General features: G+C 45.6%; 1 protein-coding gene and 1 long non-coding RNA gene across 11 annotated transcripts in view; one reads left to right on the forward strand and one right to left on the reverse strand.

The window, feature by feature from the left end:
• The window catches only part of PKP4 (plakophilin 4), a 53,796-nt gene that overhangs the window by 4,365 nt on the left and 38,015 nt on the right, over positions 1-11,416 (reverse strand). For 4 of the 10 annotated variants that reach the window (XM_027695823.1, XM_027695825.1, XM_027695822.1 and 1 more), the window contains 4 exons: positions 10,008-10,092; positions 9,784-9,901; positions 4,832-4,940; positions 3,280-3,374 (listed from right to left, as the gene is read on the reverse strand). In XM_027695823.1, the coding sequence (XP_027551624.1) occupies positions 3,280-3,374; positions 4,832-4,940; positions 9,784-9,901; positions 10,008-10,092 (407 nt within the window). The other 6 variants (XM_027695832.1, XM_027695827.1, XM_027695828.1 and 3 more) reach the window with 5 other exon arrangements.
• On the forward strand, positions 3,281-5,629 carry LOC113973553. The gene is made up of 3 exons (XR_003536245.1): positions 3,281-3,639; positions 4,456-4,553; positions 4,845-5,629. It is a non-coding gene; the product is annotated as an uncharacterized LOC113973553 (long non-coding RNA).

The raw sequence follows: 11,416 nt of genomic DNA on the forward strand, positions 1-11,416 counted from the left end.
GTCCCTCAGCTCCAAGGGCCGTCCCTGCAGTGACTGTCCCTCAGCTCTAAGGGCTGTCCATGCAGTGACTGTCCCTCAGCTCCACAGGAGCCCGCAGCAGCTCCGCTGTGCCCCAGGACAGGCGGGACACGCACTCGTGTGCTCCACACAGCTCCGGGCTGGCCCAGGAGCCGCTCACACGCTGTACGCACCTACAGGCTCCTCAAAAACCCCGGCGTGCGCTAAAACACTCGCTACAACCCCCTCACAATCCGCTACTACTCCCACAGAACCCTCGCGCCGGCAGCGCGGCGGCGGGAGCAGGCGGCCGCGATCGAAGGCTCCCTCAGAGTGCCACCAGAGGGGGGAAAGGAAGTTTTTCACGTTACAACAGGAGGCGAGGAATAGGGCTGGCACCCTAAACAGGTATTTCACTAGAGCAGGACGCCCGTTCTGTCCCCGTCGCTCCCGCACACCGAGTGCGCCAGAGACGGGGCGGGTGCGGGACCTGCCGGGGCGAGCGGGCCACGCACCACGGACCCCCCCCCGCCACCCCTGCTCCGCACGGCCGCTGCTCCCCGCGGAGGAGCCGCGTCTGTCCAGGACGGAGCGGCGGGAGAGCCCCTCACACCGCCCCCGCAGCGACCCCGGCCCCTACCTGCGGGAGGGACGCGCCTCCTCCGCGCCATGGCGGGACCGGGAACGGCGCACCAGGGCCCGGGAGCGCCGAGAACCGCACACCGATCGGGCGGCAGCGCCGTGTGCGGGGCGGGGTGGGCGGGGCGGGGAGCGGCGCTGAGGGCGGGGACGGGCGGGAAGGGGTGTTGACTGAGGGGCAGCGAGCAGCCGTGAGGGGCGATGAGTGAGGGGCAGGGAGGGGCGGTGGGGGCTGAGGGCGGTGAGGGGCGATGAGTGAGGGGCAGTGGGGGCTCAGGACAGTGTGGGCTCAGGGCGGTGAGAGGCGATGAGTGAGGGGCAGTGGGGGCTGAGGGCGGTGAGGGGCGGTGAGGGGCAGTGAGTGAGGGGCAGTGAGGGGCGGTGAGTGAGGGGCAGTGAGGGGCGGTGAGGGCTCAGGGCGGTGAGGGGCGATGAGTGAGGGGCGGTGACGGTTGAGGGGCGGTGAGGGGAGTGAGGGGTGGTGACTTTTAAAATTATTGCTGTGGATTCAAAGGTCTTGATTCAGTGAGGTAAATCTTCCCCTCTTCAATCATTAGTGTCTACTTGAGGCAGAAGCAAAAACATGGTGTTCACATGCCCTCGTTAAAAAAAAAAACTGACTTTAACAAAGATTGATGTTTTACACAACAAAGGCAATAAAAATTATTTTTTTCTATCTGTTTTAAGGCCCTAACATATCATCATAAGCAGTTTGAGTCTTCTGGTCATCACATACTAACAAAGACCTTATTTTTTCTACATCAGTTATCAAAATGATTCTCCTTCCCTTTTTTCTTAAGAATCTGCTCAAAACTCGCAAACATTAAAAATACCTCACAATACTTCCTATTTCTACATTAGTTTTTGATTTCACCATCCTATTTCTATATTATTTTATGATTTTACCATCTTTTATTACTAATGCATTACTCATATAATCCACATTCAAAGATCTTTATCTTGGTGATCCTGCTGCCTATACCTTACTGAAATTGTATTTTTGGCTAAGATACAATAGCTTACATATCGATCACCTATCCTGTCATAAATACAGGAGAGAAACAGCATGAGCAGGAAGGATTTAAGTGCCAAGAAAGGACAGCAACAAAGCTGCTGGGCAAAGCCACATTAACGTTATAAAGCGTGGTCTGTCATTGTCAGGAGGTTTTCCAAATCCTTTGGAGCGCAAAGGCTGAACTTTGTTAGTTTGAACAAGACATATGAAAGATCCAATTAATTTATTATAAAATTCTTTAGTAATTTAAGCGAGTCTCCTTGCATTTCAGTGTACAAAACTGACTTAAGTACTGATTATTGCCCTGGGTGCTTAAAGAAGCAGCTTAATCTGTAGGCAATAACACCAAACTGTACGGTGATACTCACAAGCCCTTGTTAACGTAGGAGAAAGAACCCCTTAGAATCAGAGACAGTTTCAAAACACTCTGAGTGCTGCAAAAAACACATGCAGCCTACCAGTGAGAGGCTTTACTCTGAAATCCAGCCCAGGGTACTGTTAGACACAGAGATTTCTCTCTGCTGTGAGGAGTTACATAGCAAAAAAAAAAATGTCAAACCCCCCTTTGTTTCCAGGCCTGTAAAAACTTACTGTCACACTCCAAAACCACAACAATGTAGCCTTTAACAAACCCGTCAAACTTAGGAGTTATACTACTTAACCTGTATAAATGTTTCACAGAATTTATTTTAAAAAAAAGCCACCTGTCATAACATTGTAATTATGATGTATTTAATCACTTCAGTCAAAAGATCCAATTTTGTCATTCAGAAAATGTAGCCTGAATTTCATTGTTCTTTGAAAAGCTGTGATATGAAATTAACTCTTTGGCCACAATGAAGTCTCGTTGCCTTCAGCAGCACCATAATTTCACCCTTAATTAATACAGAATGTCCATAAAATGACATTTGTGTTAAAAATATATTTTCAAAATATATTTTTATCATCAGTTATAAAATTTGATACCAATGAGAATGGCATCCAAAACTGCTGTGAACTGAGAAACTTCCATTATTTTTCTTTGTTGCTTAATATAGAAAATATGTATCATTAGTTGTAGTAGGTTTCAGGTAAAAATTTCCCAGCATCGGTGGCTCAAGCAGATTGTTCATGTCTGATTTTACAACATTTCCCTTGTATGAAGTAAAAAACATGAAAGAGAAGAGTGAGTAAGAAACTGGTAAGGATTTACAGCACATCAACCACCTTTATGGGTAACTTCTGCTGGCTTGGATTTTTGGAGCAGGAAAAGTGAAAGGACATCCAGTCTAAACCAGATCTCTCTGATATTTAATTCTGTGTGTATGAGGCAGGAAATAGCTTTGCAATGCAGCAATTTCCTCCCTAGAAAAGCAACTTACTTTGCAAATATTAAAGTCAATAGTGCTGCATGTCTCTGCCCAAAAGCATTTAGCCTGAAGTGCATGATGGCAATTTTGATTGGGGAAACAAATTCTTTCAGATAAAACGATCTGCAGGAGAGATAACAAAAGAAGCCCATCCTGAAGGACTTGGTCAGTAGTAAGGGATTTTCATGTCATGTCACTCTGCCTCAGCAGAAAAATACTGATTTTCCAGTTTATTTGCCTGAGCTGTTTGGATTGGAGAGGTGAAGTTTCATGGCTTACCACACAAGGCAGTCATGTAACACAGCTTTGGTGTGCTGCCTAAAGCATTAGTAATGACAAGGTTCAGTGCCATTGTACATCTGTTCCAGGAATTCCTGGGAAAAGCATGGGAACTTGGTTTAAATGAGAAATCATAAGTTCATGTTGTGGATTCCTTACAATATTAAATACAGTTTACAATTTCTTTTTTATTTTTCTTCTGCCCTCTTGACTTCAATACCTCTGTCACTGGTTCCTCTCTTTAAACCAGAAGCTGTTGTGGATGGAAACGATATCTACACAGTATTTGTTGGAGCACCTCGTTCTTGACAGGCAGCCCTTGGCACTGCCTCAACAATGCCACAGCACCAGATGAGATTTGTAAGCCTAATTTTATGTAATGCTTTCATTTATTAGAAATTATTAGGCTGGTTTGTCTGGGTGAGAAGAATGAGAGAACCATCCTTCTGTGACCATGGGATAGTGCAGCTGAAATCTTTTGCTGTTCCTGCCATCCTCAGTCCCATTTCCTGATCACATAAATATCAGACTTCAGAGGTGTTCGCCTGATGCTGGGGATAGATTTCTTTTAATAGTAGTAGTCTGTGAACGGCTGAATTAAGAATGGAATTTATATTATAATGGTTCTACGTATTTTCAGAATGTGTTTTTTTCCACCTAGGCAGATGTAGGAAAGCCTGGGGGCAGACACAGGATTTTAACTGTAATAGAGAGACAAAAGTCAGAGGAAATTTTCCTGAGTGGTGCTCTCAGTGCTCTGGAACTCTTCATCTTTCCTGACAATTCCTCCTTTAGAATCTGCATTCTACAGGCAGGTTATTACCTGATTGCAAAGTTTGAGAAGTCACTTGGCAGGATCAAGAATCAACATGCTCCCAAGCAGACTGTCTGATCTAATCTGGCTAACAGCTATTAGCATAATTATACACCAGGCACAGTCCACATCTAAAGCAAGCACTCAGCACACAGACACATGGAATACCTTCCTCATGTGTCATATTTGAATTCAGCTCTCTCTGCTGTTAAAAATCTATTGCTCATGACTCTGCAGTATTTTCCCTTATCCATCTCATCTCCAGTATTGCTTGTTTTCAAATGTCAGAATTACTAGATTGTGGCTACTGGTATAAACTGATAGTAATTTTACATCTGGGAATTGAATGCTGTTTTCTTAAGTTCAGTGACAGACAGGCAATACCTTTTTCAACTGAACCAACAGAGCTGGATTTAGATGCTGCAGGAGCCTGATGGAGACAACAAAAATTCTGGTGCAGGTATATGGCTTATTTTTATATTCTGGTGCAGGCATAGCTTGTTTTTTATTAACACATGCTTTAATTGCCCCTCCCTGGGTTTTATTTTCTGCTTATAGTAGTTCAGCACAAAATGAATACTGTTAGAGAGAACACTATTGTTAAGTGTCTAAAGCATGGACAAGACCAATTAGTGAAGGCAGCCTTATTGTCAGTGGGTTTGCATTGATATAATTGTTTACTACTGCTTATACTATGTGTCTGATAAAATCTGTGGGATTTACATCTGTAAAACTTACCTGTTTCTTGTAGGAGACCTGACAAGTTCAAGACCTGGTTCTGGTCTGGATGCCAGTTGTTTCACAGAGTACAAGAGACAAAGAATTGTCCAGGCACTGTGTGATGGTGCTGAAAGGTAAAGGGTAATATCATTAAGGAGAAGAACCCTACTGGATAATTTTAGTTATAGAATCAATTTTTTTTTCACAGAAGGACTAAAAAGATATACCTTTGTCATCATGTGTTTTATCCACCCAAGTGTCCTTGTTTCAAAAAGTATTGCTGGGTAATGGAATAAGAGAATCAATTCTAAAGAATTACATTGCAGCACCCTGAGCCATGGAAACATTGCACAGATTTCACGATTTCTGTTGTATCATAACAGCAGCACTTGTTTCCTCAAAGTTAAACATGAGAATCCCCTTCATTTTGTTCCTGTTTATCATGGGTTTAAACCTTCACCTTCAGAAAAGAGTCAAATGGTGGGAAGCAAAGGAAAGAAAAATATCTTTTAGTATCTCGCAGTTTGTACGTGTCGTGTGCTGTTGAACTCCTTGGAGCTGCCCAGCTCCAATCACTTCTCATCTGTCGATTTTTTCTACACAAGCACAGAAAAGCAACTTTTTATGTCAGAGTGATGAGCCACTAGAGGCACGACAGTCAGAACTTCATAGTGGACCTGATTGTGAACAAGAAATGTACCTTTTCCTTGGCGGGGGTTATAAATTGGCACTTACTGGAGTAAGTGCCATTGGAATAGCAGCTTCCTGAAAGAGCCATGATGGCAGGATACTCCTTGGAGGGATGTCAGTGAGCTGGAAAATATAGGGAAAGAGTCTATTTTGAAATATTTGCAGTGTCAGAGTTCACAGTGGAAGAGCAGATGCTTAGTCCTTAGCAGGACCCGTTTCAATACAAACAGTGACTCTGCCATGTCACCCAAGCCTGGAGCTGTTGTGCTTACCTGCTCTTGTGTCACTGGTGCCATCAGGATACTGGAAACACTGGGAACCCAAGGGAAGTGCAGTGATGGGAAGCAATAATGGTGGTTACAGACAGTATAGAGGTAACAGACTGTTCAGCAACAGGAAAGCTTGTGATTTAGGTACTTAAATAATCATTTTTATTGGAAAGAAACCCAAGCATAAGGTAGTTAAAATGGAGACCGTAATTTCTATGACAGCAAGGTGACCTTCATTTCCTTGGGGAGGAGAAAGGGAGGAGTTGAGGAGTGATGGAGAGAAAACAGGCTTCAGTTCGGAAGTACCTTGGATTGCCCATATCAAAAATAAAAACACGAATCCTGGTAGGAAGGTGGAGGATTTAGCACTTTGGGCTGCCAGCCTGACTCATTTCCACTGGAGAGAGCTGGGGAAATGGCCTAAATGCTTTGATATATTTAACCTGCTGAAAAACATACAATTAGAATTCATGGTCATGGTATTTGTTTCTGAATATCACACACAGAAAATAATAAGAAAAAATGAACAGGGAACAGCTTTCCATGGATGAGACTTCCATATTTATTGTTATTCCATGTGCATAGAAAATGGCAGTGAAGTTCCTTATGAAATAGGCAGGGAATGGGAGAGGTGTGGATGTACTGGACCGGACTTTGTGCTTCAAAATGACACGATTCATTTTTTAAAGTTTGGGCTTTTTTTCTCTTGGATTTCTTTTTGTGCACTATGTTTCAGATTCCTTTTCCAATGACACACTGCATTACAAATGGATGGCACTTGAGACTGAGGTGGCGTTTCCATATTTACACGCACGCAGAAATGTACACGACGCAGTAGCATACAATCCTGACATTTAGTAATAGCGAGGAAACAGGGGCAGCTGGGGGATTTTTTCTGTACAAACTATCAGACCAAGACTTTTATTCACATAAAAAAAAATCAGCTTTAATTTGCTCTGACCTACACACTTTCCAAATTCATTGTACTCAATTCTCAAACCTTTCATCACATCGCCCACACCCTCACCAGACTACAGGAGCTACAAGTAATGATACCTAACACCTAAACAGAGCAAAACCGTCCCTGCCAGTTTTCCTCCTGACAATTCCTCTCTCAAAAAAAACCCCAAACAAATCCTCCTTGTTCCTTCTTGTCTTTCACTTTCGCATTTCATCACCGAAGCCACTCGGGGCCGTTGCAGTCCTTCTCGAGCCAGACGAGAACCATGCTGGGTTGTTCTCTCTGGTGCTACACCCAGGAGTCAGGGGAGCCCGGGTACTGTTCTGCTCGGTAAGAAGATCGTCTGGTGGAATAAAAGTCTACATAATTGGTGGTTGATTTCAGTCCATACTGTGTTGTGTAATCTGAAGCAGCAGGAAAGTGAACTCGGTCGTCGAAGTAGGGGTCCTCGTAGCTGTGTGGGGACTGCAGGTACAACCGGTAGGCATCGTAGTTTTTCCTGGTGGTATCTTCTTGGCTGTAGTATAATTGCTGATGCTGCTGGCAAAACGATAGAAAAATAAGCTTTCAAGGTATAATCAACAGAGAAAATACTTGTTTCTTAAACTCACACACATTGTAAAGAACCTTTCCCAAGTGCAGCTCTACCAGTGACAGTAACACTGTAACACAGGTCTCAAACCTCCATGAAATGTACCCAAGGAAATGGTACATTTCCCTGAGCCTGCAGCATGTCTCCTCCCACATCCCTGGGAAGGGAACACAACTTCAGAGCACAGCTGTAGAAGGTACAGAACCCAACCACACCTACGAACCCCCCCAAGCCCAAATCAAATCAGAGCAGAGGTCTTGGACCCCACCCTGAGGACTCGTAAGGGAGCAGGCACAGCAGCCCTGGGGCTGGGGCAGGGCAGTGCCCAGAGCCACAGCCCCCCTGTGAGCCTGGGCAGCTCCGGGCTCACCTGCAGCCGTCGGTTCTGTTCTCTCGCTGGTGAGGAATAGGAACTGATGTAAATTGGGGAAGCTTTGCTGGAACCTGGCAGAAAACAGTTTAAGGATAAACTTCAGTCTTTATTCTTCCATCTCTTAAGTCTATTGGCTTCTATTTTGCCTATTATGTAGCACGCAAACAATTAAATCTGCAGATTTTAGCACCTACTAATGATAAAATGTAATAACACAATAAAGGCAAATGTTGTCCCTCAGCAGCAGTTACAGTGAAGCCAAGAGGCTTTTTTATGTTGCTGGTTTTTGTTTTACAGATTCATAATGTTTAAAACAAGGCATTTCCTTCTCCTTAGAGACAATCATCTACTGGTGTGCAACTTGTGTCACATAGTGAGAAGGAAAAGGGATATCAGAGAAAAGATTCTGATCTTTTGGTATAATTTAGTAATATAATGTTATAACATACAACTGCATGTTATAATTTATAACATCATCATATAATGTGAATAAAACAATTTTCTGTAATAGTACTTTAAATAAAAATAAGAATTCCAACCACCTCTCACCTCCCAATATGTAAAGGGATCTACTCTGGCCCTGGGGCAGTTTTACAGAGATCAGCAGAGCCAGGTGACACCCTGCCCTGTGCCACAGCACCGAATACAACCAATGGAAATGGGAAGCAACAGTTGGTACAACCAGCCCACTACTGGAAGTGCCTGTGTGTGACTGAACTCTTCCCCCAAGGAGCCTTTCCCCAGTGCAGTTCCCAGCTGGTCCCTTACCAGTGTAGATGTCCTTGTGTGCCATGACATCGCCCTGGCTACTGTAATACTGCAGAGAGGGGTGTGTCCTGTCGTACTCGGGCCGGGGCTCCCTGATCCCCAGCAGAGCCGGGGACGAGGACGTGCTGCCAACTGGTGGGAAAAGAGAGGTTCTCAGAAGAAACAGACGCCTTTCACACACCCAACCTTCCTCACCCCTTCCTGCCATGAGGGTTCACAACTTGGGAGGTGGGAAAGGACAGAACAGTCACAGCTGTTCCTGGGTGAACCACCCTGGTGACAACTTCCACTGCCTCCCCTTGGCCTTGTCACGCTCTGGAGCAGGAAAGCAACACTTCCTCTGAGGAGTTTTTACTACGTAGTCTTTGAAGTACAACAGCCTCTCAATATTATGTTAGAGCTGCTCATCTACTTCCTACTTGCCATTAAAAGAACTGGAGTAACACAGTTGTTCTGCTGGTGTATCCGGGGAGAGAAAGTGCCCAGATAGGAATGTGACGGTATCGGAATCTCCTTTTACACTTGGGTAGAATCCAGTCAGTTCCCTGAGCCTACGCCGTACTTGCTTCCTTGGTGGTTGAGAGGAACTCTGGCATAAAAGACACTACAGTTTACTTCTTGGAGGAAAAGAAATCCCTCGTGGAGCCCTTGTTTTTCAAGTCAACCATGTCATGAAGGAATGTGTGAGGGCTGTTACTTTTATGTAAAGAATTGAACAAGAGTATTGTAGGAACTGGCCACTGATTTTAGCAGCCATGGTAGGTGGGTATTTCTCTGTATTAACAGAGATCTGCTCTAGAGAGTCTTGAGTAAATTGGATAAAATAAAATGTGAAAGGAAGACAAAATAGAAGGCTTCAGGTAGGTTTTGTACCAGCCCTTGGGAAGATGTAAATAGCACTGAAGGCGCTAAAGGAACAAAGGCGAAAAATAAACGAGGAGGAGTCAGAAAAGTAACATTTTTGTATTTGGTTGCTCATCCTAGTGGGACATGACATAGTTGGGAATGACAACGGGCTCCTCGCTGTGGGTCTGTCGCTGTTTCTGCTGTCAGGTACCCACGTCCACGGTGCCCACACAGCGCAGGGGGAGCAGCTCTGCAGAGGGCAGTGGTTGGCACCAACGTCCAGCTGTGCACGCTGAGGATCTCACTGTGCAGGAACAGCCCAGGGAACACCCAGAGCACCTGAAGGACTTGGCTCAAGCACCAAGGGGAGACAGCCTGACCTCCATGTTTTAGATGGAATTAGTAGCAACCAGAGAGGCTCTTTGAGTTAAAAACATGGAAAGCAGGTCCCCTTTGCCCTCCCTGACTGACCTGACTGCATGACAGGTGACATCTGCTGATTGCCTGTGGATAGAGAAGGGTGGGATTTGAATCTCTCTCTCTCCAGTGTTGATACTGGTGTAATAAAGTGACTTTGATTCCATCCATCCTGTGGAGTGGCAAAAAGAAAACAAATCAGAATAAATGGTGAGTTATAAATAAATGAGGAGTTTCTGTGGCACCATTTTCCCGTGTAGGCTGACTCTGTACTTTACCTTCTTGTAAATGCTCCGGAGGTCTCGGTACTGCCACAGCGTGTTCAGGACCTGGGCTGCTGCCTTGACAACCTTCAGTGAGGACCTGGGCAAGGGAAGAGTGTTGCAGTGTGAGAAAGCCACTGAATTCCACTGCAGAAGAACAGTGTTCTGAGCTCCATAACAGCCCCACCCTGCTGCTGTGGGGCCAGGCCGGCCCTGCACCACCAGTGTGAGCACGGCCCAGCCTGGAGATCAACCCCACAGCCACCGCCCTCTCCAGCCTGGAATGTTCCTTCAGGTCACCCACACGAGGAACACAGAGAGAGGGGTTGAAATAGCTACTGTCAGTGTCTGCAAGAATAAAAATCATTAAAGAAACATTCTGTGAAGTGCATTCCATAAAAATGGAGACTTCAGACTTTAAATCACTGTACAAAACTAATAGCAGAAAAAGAATAAAAAATAAAAGACAGCTGCTATTAAAAGTCTCCAGGCATCCTCACAGTGAATCTATGTTCTCAGTTCTGTGATGCACTGCTGGAAACTTTGGTTGGGAAAACACTTTTTCACTCTCAAGAGCAAGACCAGGAAAGTTGCTGCAGCTATTATTAAAAATAAAACCAGGATATCTTTTCATAGAGAAATGGAGTAAGCTGGGAATGGTACTGCAGTAGTGACCAGACATCAGATGCCACAGCATGGACATCTGTGGCAAACATATGCCTCTATCTGTCACTGGATTCATCCAAATACAGTTTTTGGAAGAAAACACTGAAAAAATGCAGTTGATAGAGTTAATCACTGAGTAGACACTGAGTTCACAAGATCTTAAATTTGCTTAGTTTAAACTTCATTGCCTCATAAATGTAAGTGCAGGTGCAAGTTCACACATTGCCTCCACAGAGCAGTGAGGTCATGGAACGGATCGCTGCACCCACACCTGCAGCTGGAATGAGCCTGTGTCCCTTGGACATGGAAAGTGATATAAACTGGGAATCCTCAAAACAGCCCAGCTCCTGGTGAGACAGACCGTGCTAAAAACCTGGTGTGGTTAATTCACACTGACCCACGTCTCTGAGAAGAGATCCCTTCCTCTCCTGTACCATCTGATCCCATCTGGGAACAGCACGCAGGGCTGACTGTACCACCAGTGTCCCACTGCCCACGGGAGCACAGGTGACAGCCTGGGCTGTGCAGGAGCCCTGCTGAGATGGAGCACAGTGACATTGAGCACAGCCCACAGCTATGGGGTCCCTGGGGCCTCCTGCTGCCCCACCACAGGCTCCTGTTCCTCGGCTGTCCCGCTCTCACAGGCTCCATTCCCTCTACACCAGCACGATGCCAGCACAGAACTCAGCTCACAGCCCCTGGAGCCCAGGGCTGGCACAGGGGGCACAGCCAGCCCCCCTCAGCCTGGCACAGGGGGC

The sequence above is a fragment of the Neopelma chrysocephalum genome, unplaced genomic scaffold (assembly GCF_003984885.1).
Source record: "Neopelma chrysocephalum unplaced genomic scaffold, ASM398488v2 Primary Assembly neopelma1_103b, whole genome shotgun sequence".
Taxonomy (NCBI): Eukaryota; Metazoa; Chordata; class Aves; order Passeriformes; family Pipridae; genus Neopelma; species Neopelma chrysocephalum.